The 27,307-nt window shown below is 42.6% G+C and overlaps 1 protein-coding gene across 3 annotated transcripts in view; it reads right to left on the reverse strand.

The window, feature by feature from the left end:
• Window positions 1–27,307, reverse strand: part of arhgef10 (Rho guanine nucleotide exchange factor (GEF) 10) — a 204,024-nt gene that overhangs the window by 23,121 nt on the left and 153,596 nt on the right. For 2 of the 3 annotated variants that reach the window (XM_073056767.1, XM_073056766.1), the window contains exons 21-26: window positions 24,421–24,495; window positions 23,178–23,278; window positions 22,579–22,700; window positions 17,629–17,712; window positions 13,308–13,513; window positions 7,659–7,816 (exon numbers count right to left, since the gene is read on the reverse strand). In XM_073056767.1, coding sequence (XP_072912868.1) covers window positions 7,659–7,816; window positions 13,308–13,513; window positions 17,629–17,712; window positions 22,579–22,700; window positions 23,178–23,278; window positions 24,421–24,495 — 746 coding nt within the window. The remainder of the gene's footprint in view (window positions 1–7,658; window positions 7,817–13,307; window positions 13,514–17,628; window positions 17,713–22,578; window positions 22,701–23,177; window positions 23,279–24,420; window positions 24,496–27,307) is intronic. The other variant, XM_073056768.1, reaches the window with a different exon arrangement.

Raw genomic sequence — 27,307 nt, forward strand, 5'->3', positions numbered from 1 at the left:
GTAGTGTTCTAATTTGTTCTGTATTTCATTTAAATGTATAATTTATTCCTCAGTTTGTCTTTTGTTTACCTTTTGTCTTGAATGTGATTCTGGAGCTGTTGGAGCCTATGATTTGCGGTTTGGAGATCATTTGGGTGTTTCAGCGCTCTGCAGTCTCCAGGAGGATTCCAGGAGGCAGACGCAGCGTGTGGGTATCTCACAGCGAGGAGGATGCAAGCCAACTTTTCACATCACTTCACCGATTAAAGCGATGACTGAGATTGAAACGCCGGCTGCCTGCCCTTTTAAAAAAATTGTTGGGGGATTATTCTGCTGCCGGTGAGGGAAGACTGCTTTTTTATCACTGGCGAGATCACTCTGCTACAGAGAGGGAGAATGTTGCCCAAGTCTTCTGTGGATGTGGACTTGGACTGTGAACTTTTTTTTCAGTTTTATAGCTTTGTAGTATTCTTTCTCATTTTTTTTGTGTGTGGGAAGAGGGATTTGGGGGTTGATAATCATGCTGGCTTTCTAGTCTTTCTTGGTTTTGTGGCTATCTGGAGAAGAATTTCAGAGCTGTATACTTTGATAATGAACCTTTTTAATTATTTTCATGAAACTTCAGCTAATTGGGACAGCCGCTTAATTGGAGCAAAATGTACTGGTCATGATATGCCCCAATTAACCAGACCCCACTGTATTTGTTTATATATTTATTTTAAATTATAGTATTATGTATTGCACTTTACTGCTGCCACAGAACAACAAATTTCATAACATACATCCATGATATTAAACCTGATTCTTATTCCAAAAACAAATACTTGTACCCACACCCCTAACATTCCTCAATACTCATCTTTCTCTACTACCTCCAGAAAGGACTCGTCTTCATGGTCTGGAGAACAGACCCATTCCCTCAACTTCTCTAAGGTGGTTAGAGAGGAAATGGCATCATTGAGTTAAACTGGCTCTGTATTTTCCCCCTCTCATTCTCCACTGGATTTATAGTTGTGACAAACAAGGTTAATGTGTCTTGTTAATTTGTGCCAAAAAAGTGTGTTGAATGTTCTGACCTGTGACTGATGCAGATGAGGAAAAGAGACGTTTCTATAGCGATGAGCAAATACAATGCAGCAATGTAACTGCTGCAGAAAATCCACTTTTCTTCATACATGAGAAACAATGTAACTTGGGTTGTCAAAGACACTTGATTTCTTCAGCTTTGTTGATGGGAGATCCTGACTGATTAATGGGATTGAGTTTGTTGAGGTGACTCTGTGCATTAAGAATATAAGACCTAAAGACAGGAACAGAATTTGGTCATTCAGCCCATTGAGTCTGCTCCGCCATACGATCACGGCTGATCCTGGATCCCACTCAACCCCATACAGCTGCCTTCTCACCATATCCTTTGACGCCCTTAAATATACCCACGGACCTGGCTTCCACCACAGTCTGTGGCAGAGCATTGCACAGATTCACTACTCTCTCCAAATTCCTCCTCACCTCTGTTTTAAAAGGTCGCTCCTCAATTTGAAGGCTGTGCCCTCTAGCTTTGGATACCCCCACCAAAGGAAACATCTTCTCCACATCCATCCTATCTAGTCCTCTCTCAACATTTGGTAGGTTTCAAAGATATCTCCTGCATTCTTATACATTCCAGTGAGTACAGGCTCAAAGCTGACAAATGTTCCTCATATGTTAACCCCTTCATTCCCAAAATCATCCTTGTGAATCTCCTCTGGACTCTCTCCAATGACAACATGGGAGAGGCTGTACTTGATCTGGTATTAGGAAATGAACCTGGTCAGGTGTCAATTCTCTCAGTGGGAGAGCATTTTGGAGATAGTGATCACAATTCTAGCTTCTTTACTATAGTGTTGGAGAGGGATAGGAACAGACAAGTTAGGAAACTGTTTGGAGTAAGGGAAATATGAGGCTATTAGGCAGGAGCTTGGAAGCATAAATTGGGAACAGATGTTCTCAGGGAAATGTAAGGAAGAAATGTGGCAAATGTTCAGTGGATATTTGCGTGGAGTTCTGCATAGGTAAGTCCAATGAGACAGAGAAAGGATGGCAGAGTACAGGAACTGTGGTGTACAAAGGCTGTTGTATATCTAGTCAAGAAGAAAAGAAGAGCTTATGAAAGGTTCAAAAAGCTAGGTAATGATAGAGATCTAGACGATTATAAGGCTAGCAGGAAGGAGCTTAAGAATATAATTAGGAGAGCTAGAAGGGATCATGAGAAGGCTTAGGCGAGCAGGATTAAGGAAAACCCCAAGGCATTCTACAAGTATGTGAAGAGCAAGAGGATAAGACATGAGAGAATAGAACCAATCAAGTGTGACAGTGGAAACGTGTGTATGGAACCGGAGAAGACAGCAGAGATACTTAATAGTAGTTTGCTTCAGTATTCACCACGGAAAAGGATCTCGGCAATTATAGGGATGACTTACAGTGGACTGAAAAGCTTGAACTTGAGTTTAGGAACCAAGAGGTAATGTTGCAGCTATATAGGACCCTGGTCAGACCCCACTTGCTTCACTATAAGAAGGATGTGGAATCCATAGAAAGGGTGAACAGGAGATTTACAAGGATGTTGCCTGGATTGGGGAGCATGTCTTATGAGAATAGGTTGCGTGAACTCGGCATTTTATCCTTGGAGTGAAGGAGGACGAGAGGTGACCTGATAGAGTTGTATAAGATAATGAGAGGCATTGATCATGTGGATAGCCAGAGGCTTTCTCCCAGGGCTGAAATGGCTAGCACGAGAGGGCACAGTTTTAAGGTGCTTGGACATAGGTACACAGGAGATGTCTGGGATAAGTTTTTCTATGCAGAGAGTAGTGAGTGCGTGGAATGGGCTGCCGGCGACGGTGGTGGAGGCGGATACAATAGTGTCTTTTAAGAGATTCCTGGACAGGTATATGGAGCTCAGAAAAATAGAGAGCTATAACAAGCTGCTCTAAAAAGCCAGTTCGTAGGCATTCAACAAATTCTCTCTCTTGTGATTCAACACCAACCTGATTTTCCCAATGCTCTTGCACATTGAAGTCCCCCATTACAATTGTAACAATACCCTCATTACATGCCTTCTCCAGCTCCCTTTGCAATCTCAACCCCACATCTTGGCTACTATTTGGAGGCCTATGTATGATTCCCATAATGCTTTTTTTTACCCTTGCAATTTCTTAACTCCACCCACAAAGATTCAACATTCTCTGACCCTATATCACCTTTTTCTAAAGATGTAATTCCATCTCTTAACAACAGAGCCACACCTCTGCCTGTGCCTTCCTGCCTGTCCTTTTGATACAAAGGATATCCTTTGATACTAAGCTCCCAACTACAGCCATCTCTTAGCCATGACTCAGTGATACCCACAACATCATACCCACCAATCTCTAACTGCGCGTTGAGTTTGTCCACCTTATTCTGAATGCTACACACATTTAAATACAGCACCTTCAGTCCTGTATTCTTTGCCCTTGTGGATTTTGCCTGTGTGGTACAATTTTAACTCTTTGTTCTGTCTGCTTTTGCACCCAATCATTGGTCTGTCCTTCCATTAATTCATGTTACATCCATCACCTATTAATAAACCGGCTGGCTCATCCTCAGCTCTGTCATAATGGTTTCCATCCCCTGCCACTCCCAACAGCTCGAGTAAACCTGTCCGCAAGAATATTGGTTCCCCTCAGATTTCGGTGAATGGCATGGACTTCAGCAAGGTTACACTTCTGTTACACTTCATCCTTTTTTTTAAGAGATACAGCACAGAACTGTCCCGTCTGGCCTACTAAGCTGCACTATCCAGCAGCTCACTGATTTAACTCTAGCCTACTCACAGGAAAATTGCAATGTTCAATTAATTGGTATGTCACTGGACTTTGGGGGGAAACTGGAGAACCCAGAGGGATTCCACGCACGGGGAAAGATGTATAAACTTTCTTTAGGAGAATGCCAGAATTGAACTCTGAACTCTGAGCTGCAGCAGCATGGCACTAACCACTGTATTACCGTGGTGCCCCACACGGCTGTCCAGAATGTAATGCTACTGTGGCTGCATTATTCAAACTAAATTAATTATCAAAGTATGTATACATTATACAACCTTGAGATCCACCTCCAAACCACAAAACAAAGAAACCCCAAAAACCCATATATATATAGAATACTGTCTAACACTTAATATGAAGTGAATAAAAACCACATCATGCCCATCAAAAAGAACAAAATAACCCATAAAAAACCACTGAATACCCACGTGCAATGAAATAAAATCATGCAAACGGTAACCACAAGCAAATAGTGTTTCTGAACTGGTCCGCAAGAAGAGAGTCCCATAGTTATTGTTTTACCCTGTACTACTACCTCAATGCACTGTGTAATGAATTGACCTGTATGATTAGTAGGTAAGACAAGTTCTTCACTGGATCTTGGTACATGTGACAATAATAAGAACATCAGAAAATAAGAAATGGGAGCAGGAGAAGGCAATCTGGTGGTCTGCTTCTGCCCAAAAGCAATTACAATTCACCACGTCACCCCGATTTCTGCACTGACAGGAATCCCCCACGGCACCAACATGTCCACTGTCTTTCTTGTTAATCTGCTCTGAAGTAGGTCACTGGTTGAATCAGGGGTGGTCTCTCCAAGCTGTCAGAGGCTGTTTAATTACAGAGACGCAGCATCAGAATTTACAATCTTGCTGAAATTTAAATACTGATTTCTAGCAAATAGAAGCAGAGTGAATTGTGAAAAGATGTGGAAAAATATATGAAGGTTCAGGGACTTCAGCTTATGTATTATTCATTTGTTTGCTTATTTATGATTTGCACAGTTTGTTCTCTCTTGCACATTGGGTGTTTGTTGTGTGTAGTTTCTTGTCGATTGCATTATACAGTGGATTCTGGTTAACTGGGCCATTGGTTAATCAGGACAGCCAGTCATTTGGGACAACTCCTAAAGAACAAAAGCTAATTGAGAAAACAGTTGGGCTTCCCTTAATTTATTAAGATGCTATGCACTTAATTGGGACAGGAGACTGTTGCCAAACAGTTTCTAACTAGCATCAGTTATGTGCATTGTTAGACTGTGCTTAGAGCGAATAGTTTTTAGATAGCTTCAGTTGCATGTGTTTGCTTTTTGTTAATGATAGTTGGCCAGAAATAAGCATTACGACAATTCAGACAATTCTAGTTTGCTCACTGCAGTTTCAAGCATTTAGGCTTGAAGTTGCTAGAAACGGCTGGGACTGAAAATGAAACAATTTCACTACTTCAACAAGTTAAGAATTATGAGGAATTTGAAGGTATCGGCAATCATCTTGAATATTACGATGAAAATGAAGATTTGGAGGATACAAAGTATTGTATAATTCAGTCCATTATCTGCATGAAGTGTCTGAGGTTATTTTGTTCGTTTTCCGTCAATCAAAATAACACGGTAGTGTACATTGGATAAATTCCTCCACTGATCACTATTAGGAACTAAAACACAATTTTATAGTATGACTGTAGCAGTATTGGTAGTTTTCTAATTAGTTCTGTATTTCATTTAAATACTTAATTTGTTACTAAGTTAAATGGCAGTTTGTCTTTTCTAAACCTTTTAATTATTTCCATGAAACTTTGGGTAATTTGGAAAGCTGCTTAATTGGGCCCAAGTGTACTGGCCTTGATGTGTCCCAACTAACCAGTATCCACTGTATTTCTTTATTTTGCTGTGGGTGCCTGCAAGGAAATAAATGTCATGGTATACAAACTTTGATCATAAAATTTCCTTTGAACGTTTAACTTTGAGTGTCTGATTAAAAAAAAGAAAATCCTGCTCTTCCTTCAGTCTTGGGGATATTACAGTGGCCTGGCAAACATGCTCTGAATTTTCCTTTTCAATGTTAGCACACAGAGTTACCCAGTCAATACTAGAAGCTGCTTTTATTCTCAGAGAAAACATACAAGGCATTTGTTTTATGATGTTCATTGTGTCTGTAGTCCAGTGACAGTTATTTCTGCTGGAGATCAGTTTACTTATTGATTTTATTTAGGAATACAGTGCAGAACAGGCCATTCTGGCCCAAATCGCTGCACCACCCAACAACCCACCTATTTAGCCCTAGTTTAATCACAGGACAATTTACAATGACCAATTAATCTCCTAAAACAACACCGACTAACTGGTACGCCTTTGGACAGTGGGAGGAAACTGGAGCACCCAGAGAAAACCCATGGACTTCACAGGAAGGATGTATGAACTTCTTACAGACGACTCCAACACCTGCAGCTGTAATAGCATCATGCTAACTGCAATGCTACCGTGGCGCCCATGGTCCCACAAGAGATGCAGAGGAGATGAGGAATGGCGATGGTGGACTGGAAGACAGAATGATCACTGCGCCTGCCCTGTCAATGTCCAAGGGCTTTGATGCTTAGACAGATTCTGTCCATTACAGGATCAATGTACTGACTCATCTGAACATAGAACAGAGAACAGTACAGCACAATGCAGGCCCTTTGGCCTATAATGTGCTAATCCAGGATGCTGCCTGCTTCGGAGGTCAGACAAGCCAGTGTTGTTTTCTCTGGAGCATCAGAGGCTGAGGAGACCTGATGCAAGTTTATAAGATTGAACTTCACTACTTTTTTAAAAACAGATGCACCACAGAAACCATTCAATTCGGATGTATCACAGGTTGGTATGGCAACTGAAATACCTATGAGCAGAGTTGAGGACATTACCCTATCATTCTCTCTTCTTCTTCCTCCCATTGGGAGGGAGAAAGCACGTACCACCAGGCTCAAGGACAGCTTCTATCACAATGTTCTGAAACTCATTATTCGACCTGTTGTATAATAAGATGGACCCTTCCACACACAGTCTGCCTTGTCATAGTCCTTGCATTTTATTGTCTGCCAGCACTGCACTTTCTCTGTAACTGTAACACTATTGCCTCTGGAGATCAAGTCATGAGTGTATTTAAAGTGGAGGTTGACAGGTTCTTGGTGAGTAAGGGTGTCAAAAGATGTGGAGAGAAGGCAAAAGAATGGTTTTGAAAGGGAAAATGAATCAGCCTTGATGGAATGGCAGAGCTGACCTGTTGGGGTACGGACAATGAATCCATGAACATTACATCACTATTTTTGCTCTCACTTGCATTAGTTATTTAATTTTTTATCATATTTCTTATTGTAGTTTATAGTATTTTTAATATATTGCACTGTTGTGCTGCCTCAAAGCAACACATTTCAAGACATGTCAATGATATTAAACGTAATTCTGATTCTCCTCCACAATATCAACTTGTGGAAAGTGCTGGCAAAATGCAAAATGCTGGCATTTATTATCTGTTGGTTGGCTTATGAGAATTTGTGTAGGTAAAGCCTACAGCTTTTAGAGTGGATGGTAGTGATTATAGTTCATTTTATTTCTGTGAACCCATCTGAAAGAGGGGCAACACACACAAAATGCTGGTGGAACACAGCAGGCCAGGCAGCATCTATAAGGAGAAACACTGTCGACGTTTCGGGCCGAGACCCTTCGTCAGGACGGGGAAAGAGGGGATCTAGTATTCTTTGTCCGTGTTTTATCGAACAGTAAGAGAAGTTCATGCTTTTGCAATTCGAAGGATCAGGGAAATCTTCCCATCCAGAGAGGAAACGGGGAAATTCACCTACCTTCTGCCTTTGTGTAGATGGAGATGCTTCCATTGACGAGTCCGGCAAACAGGCACCGAAACCCATAGACCAGGCTCACCACTGTTGACTTGTCAGGAGCAAAGAAATGCTGAAGACGCACTTTCTTTGATGCTTGGTTGCTCTTGTACACGGAGATGCTGCAGAATACAAACAGGATGGAATGCTCTCACATGGATATAGCCCAACCAATTCCACCTCATGGTACCTTATTGCCTAGGGAAACACCTTACCACAATTTTACTGAGCATCATTCATATAGACAGACCTCACAATATAAAATGGACCACAGAAAATTGGCTGCTTGTTTTACAGAACGCTAAATCTGATTCTGATTTCTAACTAAGTGTGGTCAGACCACACTTGGGAGTATTGAGAGCATTTTTAGGCCCCTCATCTCAGAAAAGATGTATTGGTATTGGAGATGGCCCAAAGGAAGATCATGGCAATGATTCCAGGAATGAAAGGATTAATGTATGAGGAGTGTTAAATAGCTCTTGGCCTGTAACTGCTAGAGTTTAGAAGATGAGGGGGGATCTCATTGAAACCTATTGAATATTGGAAGGCCAAGACAGGGTGAAGAGGATGTTTCCTATAGTAGATGAGTCTAGACCAGAGGGCACGGCCTCAGAATAGAGGGATATCCCTTTCTAACAGATGTTGAGAAGGATTTTTTTTAGCCAGAGAATGGTGAATCTGTCAAATTCATGCCAGATGTCAAGTCAATGGGTATAGTTAGAGTGGAAGCTGATAGGTTCTTGATTAGTATGGGTGTCAAAGATTAGTCCGGGGAGAAGGAAGGTGAATAGGGTTGACAAGGATAGTAAATCAGCCATGTTGGAATGGTGGAGTCGACTTGATGGGCTGAATGGCCTAATTCTGCCTCTATGTCTTATGGTCTTTATTTGAACAAGATCAAAGGAAATAAAAAACAGAAAACTGGATTGGTAATTCATCATCAGTCATTCTACACAAAGCCCATCCCTACCCCATTCTGTTAATATCGGCCCACCTTCAATGTGTCTTGCCTCTCAGCTAAACTTTCCTCTGCTTTATTCACTGATAATCTCTTCAGAACTACAGCAACAAGGTCCATCAAAGCAGAATAACTGAGAAAAATTAGACTTGCCTTGGGGTAAATGTCAGAAAAGATCACAGTTTAACATAATTCCCCTATTTCACTTGAACGAAGATGAAGAAACGAAAGAGTGAGCTTGAAAATGTTCTTCAATTCAGGACAGTACTTTCACGACAGAGATGCTTTCTAAATAACGCAACAATCTGGAGCTGCACTATTCCAGGTGACAGGTTGATGCCTGTCGGCAGCCTACCTTTGTGACTTGTTCACAATGGTAGGAATGGGAAAATGAGGGGAGGCAAGCAAAAGGAATGGGGAGGAGAATAGTGGTGGGAAAGACAAGGAGATAAGAGGGAAGAGTGGCGAGGAGGAGGGTTGAAAGGGTAGGGGAGTTGGGGGAGGAAGAGGGGAGGAGAGGAAGGGGAGGTGAGAGAGTGGGGATGGGGCAGAGGGGATGAAGAGCATAGGGGAAAAGGGAAGGGTGGATGAGGCGGAGTGTGATGGGATAGGAGTGACGGGGGAGGGTTAAAGAGGGGGAGGAGGTGTGGAAGAGGAGTGGGAAGGTGAGGGGGAGAAACAAGCATGAGGTAAAGCAAGCTGGATCAGAAGAGGTAGTGCTTCACCCTTCACCACAGTCTATCTAAGTATGCTTCTAAGGCTGCTGTTGGGTGAGGAAGGAGGGGCAGAGCTGCACTGATGACAGATTTGACCAGGTTAGGATTTGCTTAAGTGGGTTATGTTGGAGTAACAGTCGACCAGTGAACAGTAGGTCCCTACAAACAACCGTGAGAATGACCGGCTAATCTGTTGCACACACCATAGATAAAAATTACCCTTCAAATCATCTCCAAAAGAAAGTTGTTTGTTATGCTTTGGGATATCAAAAAATTAAAACACTTTACAAATCCTTGAAAGGAAATAGAAAAACAATACAGAATTAATAGAAAAACTTAATAGTTTTTAGAGTCATGTGGGGCACAGATAGGAGAAATGGTCATAAACTTTTTCCAAGGATAAGGTGGTGTGAATGTAGAGGGCACAGGTTTAAGGTGAGAGGGGAAAGATTTAAAGGGGATCTGGCCAACCCTTTCACCCAGAGGGTAGTGAGTATTTGGGATGAGCTACATTAAAGATTAGCTTTGTTTGTCATATGTATATCGAAACATAGAGTGAAATGCATCATTTGTGTTAAATCAGATCAGTGTGGATTGTGCACAAGTGCTGCATGCTTCTGACGTCAACATAGCATGCCCAAAACTTACTAATCCTGACCCGTAAATCTTTAGAATGTAGGAGGAAACCCACGCAGTCACAGACAGAACATAAAGATTCCTTACAGGTGGCTGTGGGAATAGAAGCCCGATATGCCGATTGCTGGTGTTGTTACGAAATGCGTTAACTGTTTCGCTACCATGCTGCCAGAATGAGCTGCTAAAGCAAGTGTTAGAGATCGCTATAATTATAACATTTAAAAGATATTTAGACATGCACAGGGATATGAATGGTTTGGATGGATATAGGTCAAATGCTCAAAGATTACTGCAGGATATTGAGAATTTAGCTTGTAATATTTCAATATCTCACAGATTGAAAACAACCTTTGGTTTAGAGCTCAGTGCTACATGAAAACAATGAAAAAATTATTAAACAAAAGTGGAAAAATGCCTTTGATTATAACATTTGTAACTACGAGGAAGAGTTTATGTCATTGTGACATTGAAAATAATCTGTAAGTTTCACATCTTCAGACTAAACTTTGGCGAAGATCTTTGGGTAAGATGTGAAGGATCAGGTCAAAACAAGACTGTAGTGTTCAAGGCCAGTTTGTACACAAATTTCTTGTATCATTATTTGGATTTGAAAGTTACTTTGGCTCAGAAGGCTTCAACCTCCACATTTCAATAAAGTATAGGGTTAATTGCAGGACCCTTAATAACACTGAGGTACAGAGAAATTTTGGACACTCAATGTCAGCAAAACCAAAGAACTGATTGTGCACATTAGAAAGGGCAAAGTGAGGGAACACACACCAGTCCTCATATAGGGATCAGAAGTGGAAAGAGTGAGCAATTTCAGATTCTTGGGTGTCAATATATCTGAGGATCTAACCTGGACTCAGCATATCGATGCAGCTACAAAGAAAGTATGAGAGTGGCTATATTTCATTAGGAGTTTGAGGAGATTTAGTATGTCACCAAAAACACTTGCAAATTTCTACAGATGTATCATGGAGAACATTCTAACTGGTTGTATAACTGTCTGGTATTTGGTGGGGGTGGGGGGGCTGGATAAGGTGAGGCTACTGCATAGGGTCGAAGAAAGCTGCAGAGAGTTGTAAACTTAGTCAGCCCCATCATGGGCACTAGTCTCTGTAGTATCCAGGACATCTTCAAGGAGCAATGCCTGAAAAATGCAGTGTCCATCATTAAGGACTCCATCACCCATGTCATGCTTTGTTCTCATTGTTACCATCAGGAAGGAGGTACAGAAGTCTGAAGGCACACACTCAACAATTCAGAAGCAGCTTCTTCCCCTCTGCCATCTGATTTTTGAATGGACAGTGAACCCATGAACAATGCCTCACTACTCTTTATTTCCTATTTTTTTGCACTACTTATTTAACTAGTTAATATATATAAATATACATACACACTTACTCTAATTCAGTTTTATTTCTCTTTTATTATGTATTGCATTATTCTGCTGCCACAAAGTTAACATATTTCACGACATATGCTGGTGATATTAAACCTGATTCTGTTTCTGATATCGTACATTCAATGTGAAAGGGTATCAGTCAAGGGGATGTCAGGGGCAGTGAGGAAGATACAATAGAGGTATTTAAGAGGCTTCTAGATAGACATGTGACATGCAGAAAATGGAGGGATATGTATATGGAAAGGAGGAAGAGACTGGATGAATTTGGCATTATGTTCGGCACAGATATTATGGGCTGAAGGGTCTATTCGGTGTTCTATAAATCTCTGATTACAGTTCATTTGAAATATATTGTCATGTTATTAAAATCTCAACACACACACACTCCAATCCTCCCCCATATCATGCATCGTCTAGTTTCCTGATCTTCTCATGCTATTAACTTAGATCTCCTCTATATGAACATCTGCCAAAGTTTTGGAGAACAGTTGTTGAACAACGTGCAGCAACAATCTAGGCCAATTATTCCGATTTTCCACTCCCCTCAGAAGCGACATAGAGTGGGAGGAGTTACGAATTACTCTGACTGGAGAAGATATTTGCCCCACAGGTTAAAGAGTCGGAGCTTGCTTGTCCAGCAACTGGACAAGGTCACACACCAAACCCTGAACTTCACACGGAAAATGCTGGAAGAACTCAGTAGGGCAGGCAACATCTACAGAGAGGAATAAATAGTCGATGTTTTGGACTGGAAGGGAAGAGGGAAGAAGCCAGAAGAAGGTGGGGGGAGGAGAAGTTCACAGAGTGGGAGCAGTGAAAGAGAGTCTCATGAACTCCCACTGAAGAGAAGATTTTAAACTTCTTCAGGAAAGGCATAGCTCAAAGAAACAACAAATCATAAACACAAGAGATTCTGCAAGATGTTGGAAATCTTGATGGTTTATTAATTTCCATTGATGCTGCCTGATTTCTACCATTTTGTGTGTGTTGGTCTGGATTTCCAGCATTGGCAGAACCTCCTGCACCTGTTTCCAAAGTTTCCAGCACTGGTGTGTGCGTTCACTCCTTCTCAACTCTGAGAAAGAGTCAAGAAAAAGTTTGCAGCACTGTTCCTAAGTAAAGTGGGTAAATAATTATATAAATAATCACAGGTTACTGAAGGAGAAGAACAATTTTGTAATTAACAAGTGATTAGCATTCTTTCCACAGAACTCCAGGCTGAATCTATTTTTAAAATTTTATTTATTTAAATATACAGATCTGCACCACCCAGCAGCCAACCTCGCCTAATCACAGGACAATTTACAATGACCCAATAACATTGTTTATGGACTGAGGGAAAAAACCAGAGCACCTAGAAGAAATCCATGTGGTCACAGGGAAAATGTACGAATTCCTTACAGCTGGCAACCAGAATTGAACTCTGAACTCTGGAGCACCCTATGCTCTAACAGTGTTGTGCTAGCCACTACACTACCGAGTGCCAACAGATTCACTATTTTGTTAATCTAAAGCATTGTCAATGATCCCTCCCATGCCTCCTACCATCAGGCAGCAGGTACCGTAGCATTAGCATAAGAACTGTTAGGATAAGAAACAGCTTCTTCCTCCAGGCTGTAAGACTACTGAACTCCCTGCCACTACTCGAGTCTTATTACATATGAAGCACCAGCAGCTTACTTTTAACTTTTCATAAAGCCTCACTATTTGTTAATTTACTAGTGGCAATATTACTTATTGTGTTGTGTGTGTGAGCTATATGCACCTGTTGCTTTTGGCAGTATACATGCGTATGGTTGAACGATAACAAACTGAACCTGAACTTCTGAAATTTAGTCCACCTTGTTTAACAGCAAAGAGGAAATCTGCAGTAAGAATGAGTGCAGTCTTCTCACCTGCCTTCCTCTGTGCCAAGGCAAATGGTTGGACCTTCAGTCATCTTTGTATTCGTACCCTTCGGATCTCCAGGTTTATCCTCCTCTGGTACATATGCCATGGCCAGTATACGAGACTCAACATTGAAACACTCGATGACCTTTGGGTTGGAGTTGTGAAGAGCAATGATGGTGATCTGCCCCATTTGATTGGTGCAGCTTCCGATCTGTTCAGTGAAACGAGCGAGAGAGTCACTGTCAATGTGACTGCTTTCACCAAGCTCTCGCATCATACACATGCTCTTAAACATCAACGCAAAGACAATCCAACAAAGACGTTATTAAGTTTATACTACGGAATAAGGTGGGGCAGAGATAAGTCTGATTGCATATCCCATAGAACACAACAGCACAGCATGATGTTATACTGACCTTTTATAGAGGCACAAAGTCATAGAACACAGAGCACAGAAACAGAACCTCTGGCCGACCCGGTTTGTGCTGAACCATTAATCTGTTCAGTCCTATTGACTTGCACCTGGACAATAGCCCTCCATACCTCTCTCATCCATGCATCAGTAGTGGGAAAGTTATTGGAAGGTATTCTAAGGGACTGAATATATAAGTATTTGGTTAGACAGAAACTGATTAGGGATAGTCAATATGGTTCTGTGCATGTTAAGTCATGAGCTTTTCAAAGAAGTTACCAGTAAAGTTGTTGAAGATGAGGTAGAGGATGTTGTCTACGTGGAATTTAGCAAATTCTGCATGGGTGGTTGGTGAAGAAGGTCCAGTCACTTGGCTGATGAGGTAGTAAATTGGATTAGATATTGGCTTTGCCGACGAAACTAAGGAGTAGTTGCAGAGGGTTGCCTCTCTGACTGGAGGCCTGTGACTAATGGTGTGCCACAGGGATTGGTGCTGGGTCCATTGTTGTTTGTTGTCTATATCTACGATCTGAATGATCATGTGGTTAACTGGATCAGCAACGTTAGTCCCGTTATGCTCAACCTTTTGATTCCTGACTTTGTATGTAGGCTTAACAATATCTTTCTCCACAACCACTCCACTATCTGTGCTGGCTCTCTGGCCTCCATCACCCTGAACCTCTAGTTTACTACAACTTCTGGCTTCTCACCCTTCCACTTAAGAATGCTGTGGACTTGAACTGAGATGCCCCTGAACCTCGCCCCCTGGGAGGCAATAAACCATTCAGGGATCTCATTCTCATCCACAGAATATCCTTTCTGTTCTCCTAACCAATGAATCCACTATTATTGCAGCTTGCCTCTTCTCCACCCTTTCTTTTTGAGCCACAGATCCAGACTCAGTGGCAGAGACCTTCCTGCTGTGACTTCTCACTGGCAGGTTGTCCTCCCAATAATATCTGAAGTGATGTTATTATTGAGGTGAATGGCCACAGGGGTACTCTGTACTGATTGCCTTTTCCCTAACCTTCCCTGGACAATCATCCAGGTACCTGCCTCCGGCAACTTAGCAGTGACTACCTCCCTATAATTCCTATCTGCCACGTCCTCATTCTCCTGTATGATCTGAAGCTCATCAAGCTGAAGCTCCAGTTTCTTAACATGGTCTCTAAGGAGCTGCAGCACAGTGCACTTTGTGCCAATGTTACCTGCAAGACTACAGGTCTCCCAAAATTCCTGCATCTCCCAGAAAAACATACTGCTAACCCTGGACCCATTCTGAATGCACTAGCTACGTACTAACAGAAAACCAAAACTTGCTGGAAATTTATTTAGAGCCTACGTCTGTTCTCGCCCAAGCTGGACCATTCTAACACTGCTACACCCCACCAATGACTGCTCAGCTTACACCTCCTTTGTTTTCATTGGCACAAGCAATGACTCACTCCCAATGAGACTCACGGTTTTCAAATAACTCCCACCTTGCAAGATATTGCTCTCTCACTCGCTACTTCAAACAGTGACCGTTTTAACCTATTCTAAAATCAGTCTAACCGTCCTCTCTGTGCCTATTTAAGAATTTCTTAAATGCCCCAATATATCTGCAGCTACCACCAACCCCAACAGCACATTCCACGCACCCACGACTCTCTGTGTAAAGAATCTACCTCTGACATTCCCCTATACTTTCTTTTAATCACATTAACATTATGTGACACCATGTTAATCTTTTCCGCATTGGGAAAATATCTCTGGCTATCCACTCTACCTATGCCTCTAATCAGCTTGCATCACCTCTCCTTCTTCTTTGCTCCAAAGAGAAAAGTCCGATTTCACTCAACCTTGTTTCATAAGACATGTTCTCCAATCCAGGCAGCATCCTGGGTAAATCTCCTCTGCACCCTTTCTAAAGCTTCCACACCTTTCTAAGGTGAGTAGAACTGAACATAATATCCCAAATGTAAATATAGGCTCCAAGTCAAGGGTGTGCAGAGCAAGCCCTTAAATCAATCATGTTTTCTTCAGCCAATGATTGGTGTGTCAAGGCTGACCTGGATGGGAAAGGCAGTTTCCCAGAGCAAATAGCTTTCAACACATTGCGTCCAGATATAATCATATGGTCTGACACCAGTACAGAAGTGGTTATTGGTGATCTCACAGTCCCCTGGGAAGACAACATCGATGAAGCCCATGAGCTCAAGTTAACCAAGTATGCAGAATTAAGATCAGAGTGCAGAGAAAGAGGGTGGACGGTCTCACACTATCCATTCGAAGTAGGCTGCCAAGGCTTTATCGCTTTCATTTTCCAGAAGTGGCTGTGTGACCTTGGCTTCACTAGAAGAGAGAGGAAGTCAACCAGCAGGGCTGTAGCTGAGGCAGCAGAGACGGGATCACCATGGGTGTGGACCAAGTACGTCCAGAGGGGAAGATAGTCGGACAGTGTATCCATCTTTTGCAAACCCTTTAGTAGTTGCATAGACACCTGAAAAGGAGACTATCTGTTGGATGGAAGCGACCAACAACTCTGATAGAGGCAGATGCCAAGCTGTTAAGCTCATCAGTGGGAGGTGGTGCTTTAGCACTGCTGGCCCACCACCTCGAGGGAGTCTTGATCATAAGTGGGCTGAAACTCCTGAGGACAGGTGGCAGATCAACTGATGATCCCACTGATGATAGCACAGAACAGTTAACATCTTAGTCCACCTGTATTTTCAATTCCAGAGTACTTGGCTCAGTTAACCATGTTTACTGTCATTCAAATGCAATTTGAAATACTCAACAAATTTCAGCTTTAAAGTGCAAGGTATATAAAGACTGGTCTTATTTGATTAATGCAATTGAAAAAAAATCCTTGTCAATTTTTCAGTAAGAAACATTAAAGCTATTTGAAATTATGTACAATTATTGATGTATTTGCAATTTTTGGTACACATAAAATATTTTGTTGTCCTGTATGCATGTGCAATGAAGGGCAAAATATTGCAATTAAACTGGAAAATCAATGAGAAATTTGAAACTATAAGCTGATTATAAATCCATGTTGTAAGGCAGATGTTAGAGGGACATTTAAGAGACTCTTAGTCACATAGATTAAAAAGGTGGAGGGCTTATGTGGGAGAGAAGGGTTATTATTAATCTTGGAGTAGGTGAAAGGGTCAGCACAACATTGTAGGCTGAATGGCCTATACTGTGCTGTAATGTTCTATGTTCTATGCAAGTTAATTAGTTGGGAAGTGTTTTCTGGAACCATCAAGCAGATCATCAACACAGTCAAAATCAGACGTGGAAAAATGCAATGAAGCAGTGGACTGCCTTTAAGAGGAGTTAATTTGAATGCTAAATACCATAAGCCACAAGCCATAGGAGCAGAATTAGACCATTCGGCCCATTTAGCTGGCTCTGTTATTCAATCCTTGCTGATGTTTCTCTTCTCCGTTCTTCCACCTTCTCCTCATAACCCTTAACTCTTAACCAGCTATAACAGAGCTCGTGTGAATCCACACAGAAGTGAGACACCACATCAAACCTCCACATTGAAACTCCATGCTCAGGAGAACGTGGACACGTTATAACATAACATCACATCAGAGCATTTTGAACAAGCCTCACTCGTCCACAGCATAATTACTTTATTTGTTTTATTTGGTGATAGAGCACGGAACAAGCTCTTTCAGCACAACAAGCCAGACCACACAGCAATTCACCTGTTTATCCCTGGCCTACTCTCAGGACCAATTAACCTACTATTCAGTATGCTTTTGGAATGTGGGGGGAAAGAACAGCACCTGGAGCAAACTCATGAGTTCATGGGGAGAACTAACAAACTCCATACAGATGGTGCTGGAATTGAACTTTGATCTCCGAGCTGTAATAGTATTGCACAAACCGCTGCACTACAGTGGTACCGAACTTACCCACAGATACCCGTGTTCCATGGAGAATGAGTCTGGTGCATCTGGTGTACTGCAGCACTCTGGGTTGTGAACAGCGCATTCCACCTGGATAAACGACACATTTTAACATTGAGCATTTTGTTATTCAAGAGTGTTTAATGACACTTCCAGTAAACAAGTGTAAAAGAGAACAAAAAGATTATTACTCTGGATCTGATGCAGCACGAGTGGAAACACACTAAAATAAAGAACAAATTAATAATAATAATAATAATTAAAACACAATAAATATAAATATGCAAGATAGCTTGTATACATAGATTGATAACGCTCACCACAGGAGTGCCTGTACATAAGGTAGTTGACAGGAAATGATAAAGTAGTGGTGGTGGGTGTGTCAAGGTGTGGGTTAGTGGGTGGAGATGTTGATCATCCTTACTGCTTAAAATAACTGTTTTTGAGTATGGTATCCTGGTGTGGTTGCTACGTAGCCTCCTCCCTCATAGCAGTGGGACAAATAGTCCAAGAGCCGGATGGCTGGGATCCTTTATGATATTACTGGACCCTACCCCACACCTTTCTGAATAGGCGTCCTTGACGTGTTGGGCAGTATATATACGAATTTGCTTGAAGCTGTCAGGCTTTGTGACTAACAGAGGTTGTTACATGTTTACAGGAGGATAATTTATGGCATTATACTAATGCAGTGCAGGTAGAAACATCAACGATGGTGGACTAATGTTGTCTTTATCCAGCCTTTTTGGGTGCAAGATGAACACTTAGGTCCTGGGTTCCATAAGACAATGAGACACTGGAGCAGAATTAGGTCATTCAGCTACCCAGTCTGTTCTGCCATTCCATCATGACTGATTTATTATCCCTCTAAATCCCATTCTCCTGTCTTCTTACTGTGACCTTTGTTGCCCTGATCGAGAACCGATCAAGCTCACTTTAACTATACCCAATGACTTGGCCTCTACAGATGTCTGTCACAATGAATTCCACAGATTGTGACTACCCTCTGGCTAAATAAGTTTCTCATCTAAATGGATGTCCCTCTATCCTGAGGCTCTGCCATCTGGTCCTAGATGCCTACCATGGGAAGCATCCTCCCCACATTCACACTATCTAGGCCTTGCAATGATCAGCTGGTTTCAATGAGAATTCCCTCACTTCATTCTCCTAAATTTGAGTGATTACAGGCCTAGAGCCATCAAACACACCTCATACGTTAACCCATTCAGCCTTGAGATCATAGAAAACATAGAAAAAACATAGAAAAAACAAAGAAAACCTGCAGCACAAAACAGGCCCTTCAGCCCACAAAGCTGTGCCGAACATGTGCTTACCTCAGAAATTACCTAGGGTTACCCTTAGCCCTATATTTTTCTAAGCTCCATGTACCTATCCAGGAGACTCTTAAAAGACCCTATTGCATCCGCCTGCACCACCGTCGCTGGCAGCCCATTCCACGGACTCACCACTCTCTGCGAAAATACATCTCCTCTGTACCTGCCTCCAAGCACCTTAAACTGTGCGCTCTCGTGCTAGCTCTTTCAGCCCTGGAGAAAAGCCTCTGACTATCCACACGATCAATGCCTCTCATCATCTTATACACCTCTATCAGTTCACCTCTTGTCCTCCACCGCTCCAAGGAGAAAAGGCCGAGTTCACTCGACCTATTCTCATAAGGTGTGCTCCCCAATCCAAGCAACATCCTTGTAAATCTTTTCTGCACCTTTTCTATGGTTTCCACATCCTTCTTGTAGGGAGGTGACCAGAATTAAGCACAGTACTTCAAGTGGGGTCTGACCAGGGTCCTATATAGCTGCAACATTACCTCTCAGCTCCTAAACTCAATCCCATGATTGATGAAGGCCAATGCACCGTATGCCTTCTTAACCACAGAGTCAACCTGCACAGCAGCTTTGAGTGTCCTGTGGACTTGGACCCCAAGATCCCTCTGATCCTCCACGCTGCCAAGAGTCTCACTATTAATACTATATTCTGCTGTCATATTTGCCCTACCAAAATGAACCACCTCACACTTATCTGGGTTGAACTCCATCTGCCACTTCTCAGCTCAGTTTTGCATCCTATCAATGCCCTGCTGTAACCTCTGACAGCCCTCCACAATATCCACAGCACCTCCAACCTTTTGGTCACCAGCAAATTTACTAACCCATCCCTCCACTTCCTCATACAGGTCATTTATAAAAATGACGAAGAGTAAGGGGTCCCAGAACAGATCCTTGAGGCACACCACTGGTCACCGACCTCCATGCAGAATATGACCCATCTAACAACCACTCTTTACCTTCTGTGGGCAAGCCAATTCTGGATTCACAAAGCAATGTCCCCTTGGATCCCATGCATCCTTACTTTCTCAATAAGCCTTGCATGGGGTACCTTCTCAAATGCCTTGCTGAAATCCATATATACTGCATCTACTGCGCTACCCCCATCAATGTATTTAGTCACATCCTCAAAAAATTCAGTCAGGTTCGTAAAGCACGACCTGCCTTTGACAAAGCCATGCTGACTATTTCTAATCAATTTATGCCTCTCCAAATGTTCATAAATCCTGTCACTCAGGATCTTTTCCATCAGCTTACCAACCACTGAAGTAAGACTCACTAGTCTTACCCTCCCATCCCCATTGATGATGCAAAGATCATCGCTGGAGGCTCAGCAATTTCCTCCCTCGCCTCCCACAGTAGCCTGGGGTACATCTTGTCCAGTCCCAGTGACTTATCCAACTTGATGCTTTCCAAAAGCTCCAGCACATCCTCCTTCTTAATATCTATATGCTCAAGCTTTTCAGTCCACTGTAAGTCATCCCTACAATTACCAAGATCCTTTTCCGTAGCGAATACCGATGCAAAGTACTCATTAAGTACCACCGCTATTTTCTCTGGTTCCATACACACTGTCACATTTGATTGGTCCTATTCTCACATGTCTTATCCTCTTGCTCTTCACATACTTGCAGAGTGCTTTGGGGTTTTCCTTAATCCTTCACGGCCCCTTCTGGCTCTCCTAATTTCATTCTTAATATCCCTCCTGCAAACCATATAATCTTTTAGATCTTCTAGATCATTCTCATAAACCCCCTTTGGACCCTCTCCAATGCCAACACATCCAACACTGCTCACTATGCTCCAAGTGTGGTTTTATCAATGCCTTATAAAACCTCAGCTCTTACATTCTCGTCCTTCTGTAAATTAATGCTAACATTGCATTTGCCTTCCTTACCACCAACTCAATCTGCAAGTTAACCTTTACGGAATCCTGCATGAGTACTGCCAAGTTCCTTTGTCCTTTCCCAAGGAAAGGCAGGTCAGTGAGGGAATATTCACTCCCATGCTGACCTGTCTGTCTTAAGCCTCCTCTGTGGCCAGGGTGAAGCCAAATGCAAACCGGAGGAACAACACCTCAAATTCCCTCGGAGCGGTCTACAATCCAACAAGATGAACACTGGGGTTTCCAATGTCAGGTAACCAGCCCCTCTGGTGCGTCATTTCTCCCCATCCTCTCTCCTTCTGATCCTGCTCTGCCCATCCCGTTCTGTCACCTTTCCCTAATGGGTCTCTAGCTCCCCATCACCCATTGCTATCCCTTCAGCCTCCTATCCATTACACATACATACACTCAGTGGCCATTTTATACACATGTACACCTGCTTGTTAATGCAAATAACTAATTAGTCAATTATATGGCAGCAACTCAATGCATATTAACATGCAGACATGGTCAAGAGGTTCAGTTGCTGTTCAGACCAAACATCAGAATGGGGAAGAAATGTGATCTAAGTGACTTTGACCATGGAATGATTGTTGGTACCTGATGGGATGGTTTAAGTATCTTAGAAACTGCTGATCTCCTGGGATTTTCACACACAACAGCCTCTAGAGAGAAAAGTGTGAAATCAAATGAAAAACATTCAATGAATGGCACTTCTGTGGGCAAAAATGTCTTGTTAATGAGGGAGGTCAGAGGTGAATGGCCAGATTGGTTGAAGCTGACAAGAAGGCAGTAACTCAAATAACCACACTTTAAAATAATGGCGTGCAGAAGAGCATCTCTGAACACACACCACATCGAACCTTGAAGTGGATGGGCTACAGCAGCAGAAGACCCCACTGGGTTACACTCTTGCAGCCACTTCATTAGGTACACTCCTATGAAGTGGCCACTGAGTTCAGATCACACACGGTTTTCTCTGTCATCTTACAGTCCACCAGTCACCTCGCACTCCTGTCTTGCCCATTCCTGTCCTCTCTCACTGACATGTCTGCAGTGCCCAACACCCAGTGACAGTGCACATCATATCCTAAAGCTTGTGTGTCCCTTTCCACTCTGCGGGACATCCTTGGCCTGTGCTTGGGAGAATTATGGACCACTGGGATTTATTGGATCTACCCACCAGGCACTACACCTGTCCTGGAGGCACAGGAGACGGCAGACACTGGAATCTGGAGCAACATACAACTCAAGGAGTCAGGCAGCATTGGTAAAAGGAAATGGAACAGTGAACATTTTAAATCGAGACCCTTCATTTGGTCTGAACATATCCTCCAGGGAGTTTCTGGTGACTCGAAACATTAACTTTCCATTTAAATATTTAGAGGTACAGCTGGACCAGACCCTTCCAGCCTAACGAGCTGCACTGCCTGTAACCCACCTATTTAACTCTAGCTAATCACAGGACAATCTACAATGAGCAATTAACCTACTAACTGGTATATCTTTGGATTGTGGGAGGAAACACGGGGAGGAGGTACAAATTCCTTACAGATGGTATTGGAAATGAAGTCTGAATTCCGTCACCCTGAGCTATAATACTGTTGTGCTAATTACTATGCAACTGTGGTGCTCAAGGCCTGGTATCTTTGATATATTAAATAAAATTGATGGTTCACAAGGGGAGAGTCTGATAAACAACAAACACTCTGAACTTTAATCGCTCACCTTGAACTCCTGAAGCTTTGACATTGTCACAGGCATGTGCCTGATGAGAAGCGGGTGCTTCTGCCGTTTGACCTCCTTGCCGCCATCCTCCGCACACAGCCAGCCCAACTGATTCTCTTCAGCTATTCCAGGAATGTGAAAAAGGACAGAATGAAACAGAAAGCTGGCTACTGCCATTTCCCCACCTTCTGAAATCTATTTGTAACAGAAGCTGTCCACACCTTTCACTCCTCGGTAAAGCAGCCAGCAAACTCAATGACCCCACCCGTCCGGGACATTCAGTTTTCTCCCCCCTCCCCTCTCCCATTGGGCAGATGATACAAAAACCAAACTCAAGGGCAACTTCAATCCCATTGTTAATTGCCTCTTGAATGGACCTTTTGTATGCTAAAATGGACTCCTATCTTTCCAGGTCATCCCGGACAGCCTCAACGGTGATGAGATCAGGGCTCTGCGGAGGCCATATTGTCTGAAACAATATAAAAAAACCTGGGTGCATAAGACATTTGCACAGTAGCATTTGTATTTTTAATGGGACATTCTGCTAATGGGACACTGAGTTCACTATGAACACTTAGCATTAGATTGCCAGGTCTTACCAAGGGCCAGTTTGGCCATCTGTAAGCTGCTCGTCCAGGAGAGTTTATTTGCTGGAGTGAATGTGTTGAACACTGCCGTGAAGAATGAGAGTTTCCCATACCTGTAAAATAACATCTGGGCATTTAAATCTGTTCATCACTTAACTCTGTTGAACACTGACTATGGACATTTATAGCAGTAGCATTGGCAGCTGTAGCATTGAGACATGCATCAGACATTGCCTGAGCCACTAGAGATCTTGCAGATGCTGGAAATATTGAGCAACACACACAAAATGCTGGAGGAACTAAGGTGTTGCTTTACCACCTTGTGTCTGGCCTCATGTGGCAGAAGAGGAGGCAGCCTCATAGTCTCCAGCTAGATGACATCAATATCAATTTTTCTAACTTCTGGTAACTGCACCCCTGTTTTCCTTTACCCCTCTTGTTTTTCCATACTCCTTAACCCTTTTCTTTCGCCCCCCCCCCACATCTCCTCCCTTTCTCCCATGGTCTACTGTCCTCTTCTATCAGATTCCATCTTCAGCCTTTTACTTCTTCCTCCTGTTAACTTCCAACTTCTTACTTCATCTTGTCTCTTCTACCCCCCACTCACCTGATGTAACCCAACACCTGCCAGCATCCCCCTTCCCCAACCTTTTGATTCTGGCTGGTGCCTCTTTTCCAGTCCTGATGAAGGGCCTTGGCGTGAGACATCGGCTATTATTCCTCTCCTTTGATGCCGTATGACCTACTCTGTTCCTCCAGCATTTCATGAGTCCCAGACATCATTTGCACATGATGTCCAACTGGTTAAGTACCTTAGAGGTGGGTTCCATGAAAGTGCTTACATCTTTGAAAACTGAGCTAATGCAGCCTCCTGCAAGCTGGGCGCTTTGATTTTATTATGATTTGGGGTAGATAGATTCCCAATTTTTTCCTTTTCTTTTTAAATGACCGGTGAGAACTGCCATGCAGAACATGCACAATTTAGCACGCAAATGCTTTCAAACACCTGGCCTCCATGGATTGTAATGTGTAAGGTTTCTTTTTAATAGAGACCAAACATTCAAAGTGAAGATTTAATAAATCAATATCAGACTTTGACCTGGATCATGTGACGTCTTCAAGTCCTTTAAGCATTGTTAATCCTTTAGCCTAATCACTTCACTGAATGTTTTGTGCTGTTAACAGACTCTGCCAGAGCTCGCTCATTCTCATGCAGTATAACAGAAATAAGGAATGAGGTTCAAAATAAACATACATCGCCTTTGAAGAGTTTAAAGCTTCACAGGATTTGTGCCCCAGGGCTCCCAGCCGATGGCGCTGGATTTCCTCACTTACGATAAAGTAAAGATAAAGTAAAATGATGATTTTCTCACTTACGATGGAAAGAGAAAATAAACTTCACATATATCTGAGTCACAAAGAGAGTCACCAAGATATACAACACAGAAACAAGCCATTCGTCCCAACTTGCCCTGCTGGCCAACTCACCAAAGAGCATATCCACAAAGAGTGCTGCCACAAGAAAGCAGCAACCCTCATTATCCAGGCCATGCTCACTTCTACCATCGGGAAGAAAGTACAGGAGCCACCAGGTTCAGGAGCAGTTATTATCCTACAATCACCAGGCTCCTGAACCAGCATGATAACTTTACTCACTACAACAATGAACTGAGAAACACTCGCTTTCAAGGGCTCTATAACTCATGTTCTCAATATGATTTATTTTCTTATTTTTTATTATTATTACTAGTGTTTTTTTTTATTTGCACAGTTTGACTTTTGTACATTGGTTGCTTGTCAGTCCTTGTTTATGCATAGTTTTTCATTGATTCTACTGTACTTCTTTGTTCCAATGTGAATGCCTGCAAGAAAATGAATCTCAGGGTAGATTGGTTCCTTAAGATTGTCATGGCTGGAGAAGGGGGAGGTAGTGGGGATAAGCTCCTACTACCTTTGAAATGCACCCAAAGGTGTGTGTCTCCAATGACCTCTTGACAACCACGTCCAGCTCCTGGCCTTCATGTGTAGCTTACCTGGTGGAACCATTTCTACTGCCAGGAAAAGGGGTAAGACTGGGTTACTGGCACCTTATAATTAGTCACTTCCGGCAGATGGGGCTCATCAGCCATGGTTGGCAATTTATTTAGGAAAAGGAAAATTCTAATCTCAAACCTCCATTGCCTTGCAGCTATATCCACTCATACTGAAGGCTTCAGGAGCATACCCTGAAGAAAATTCTGGAGCTGGTCTCCCTCAGGCAGTCCTATGTTGAGTTCAAAGCTGATTAGCAACTCCTGCAACGCTACTGGTGCCAAACGGTATTCGTCTCTGCCATTCCTTTGGATTCATCAGCTGCATGGAGAGGGGGAGTCTGCTGCATGGGCAACAGTTTGCTCTCCATATCGTACTGGCCTGGCTTGCAAGACCGTCCTAACATAGAGATGCAATAGGTCAGGCATCAGATCTCTCAGTGGGAGAGCATTTTGGAGATAGTGATCACAGTTCTATCTCCTTTACCATAGCATTGGAGAGGGATAGGAACAGACTAGTTAGGAAAGCGTTTAACTGGAGTAAGGTGAAATATGAAGCTATCAGGCAGGAACTTGGAAGTATAAATTGGGAACAGATGTTCTCTGGAAAATATAAGGCAGGAATGTGGCAAATGTTCAGGGATATTTGTCTGGTGTTCTGCATGGGTTTGTTCCAATGAGACAGGAAAAAAATGATAGGATACAGGAACCCTGGTGTAAAAAGGCTGTTGAAAATCTAGTTAAGAAAAGTAGCTTATGAAAGGTTCAAAAAACTAGGTAATTAGATAGAGGTCTAGAAAATTATAAGGCTAGCAGGAAGAAGCTTAAGAATGGGATTAGGAGAAGCAGAAGGGGAAATGAGAAGTCCTTGGCGAGCAGGATTAAGGAAAACCCCAAGGCATTCTACAAGTATGTGAAGAGCAAGAGGATAAGATGTGAAAGAACAGGACCAATCAAGTGTGACAGTGGAAAAGTGTGTATGGAACTGGAGGATATATCAGAGTACTTATTCAATACTTTGCTTCAGTATTCACTATGGAAAAGGACCTTGGCAGTTGTAGGGATGAATTACGGTGGACTGAAAAGCTTGAGCATATAGACATAAAGAAAGAGGATGTGCTGGAGCTTTTGGAAAGCATCAAGTTGTATACGTCACCAGGACTAGACAACATATACCCCAGGCAACTGTGGGGAGCGAGGGAGGAGATTGTTGAGCCTCTGGCAATGATCTTTGCATCATCAATGGAGATGGGAGAGGTTCCGGAGGATCGGAGGGTTGCGGATGTTGTTCCCTCATTCAAGAAAGGGAGTAGAGATAGCCCAATCTTATTTCAGTGGTTGGTAAGCTGATGGAGAAGATCCCGAGAGGCAGGATTTATGAACATCTGGAGAGGCATAATATGATTAGGAATAGTCACCATGGCTTTGTCAAAGGCAGGTTGTGCCTTACGAACCTGACTGAATTTTTTGAGGATGTGACTAAACACATTGATGAAGATAGAGCAGTAGATGTAGTGTATATGAATTTCAGCAAGGCATTTGATAAAGTATCCTATGCAAGGCTTATTGAAAAAGTAAGGAGGCATGGGATCCAAGGGGTCATTGCTTTGTGGATCCAGAATTGGCCTGCCCACAGAAAGCAAAGAGTGGTGGAAACTATAGAAATGATGCAGAGGAGATGGACAAGGGTGTTGCCTGGATTGGGAGCATGCCATATGAGAACAGGTTGAGTGAACTTGCCCTTTTTTCCTTGGAGTGATGGAGGATGAGAGGTGAACTGATAGAGGTGTATAAGATGATGAGAGGCATTGATCATGTGGATAGTCAGAGGGTTTTTCACAGGGCTTAAATGGCTAGCACGAAAGGGTACAATTTTAAGGTGCTTGGAAGTAGGTACAGAGGAGATGTCCTGGGTAAGTTTTTTTTATGCAGAGAGTAGTGAGTGCGTGGAATGGGCTGCCAGCGACAGTGGTGGAGGCAAATACAAAAGGGTCTTTTAAGAGACTCCTGGATAGGTATATCAACCTTAGAAAAATAAAGGGCTATGGGTAACACTAGGTCATTTCTAAAGTACATGTTCAGTACAGCATTGGGGACCAAAGGGCCTGTATT

This window comes from Hemitrygon akajei, chromosome 9 (genome assembly GCF_048418815.1).
Source record: "Hemitrygon akajei chromosome 9, sHemAka1.3, whole genome shotgun sequence".
Lineage (NCBI taxonomy): Eukaryota > Metazoa > Chordata > Chondrichthyes > Myliobatiformes > Dasyatidae > Hemitrygon > Hemitrygon akajei.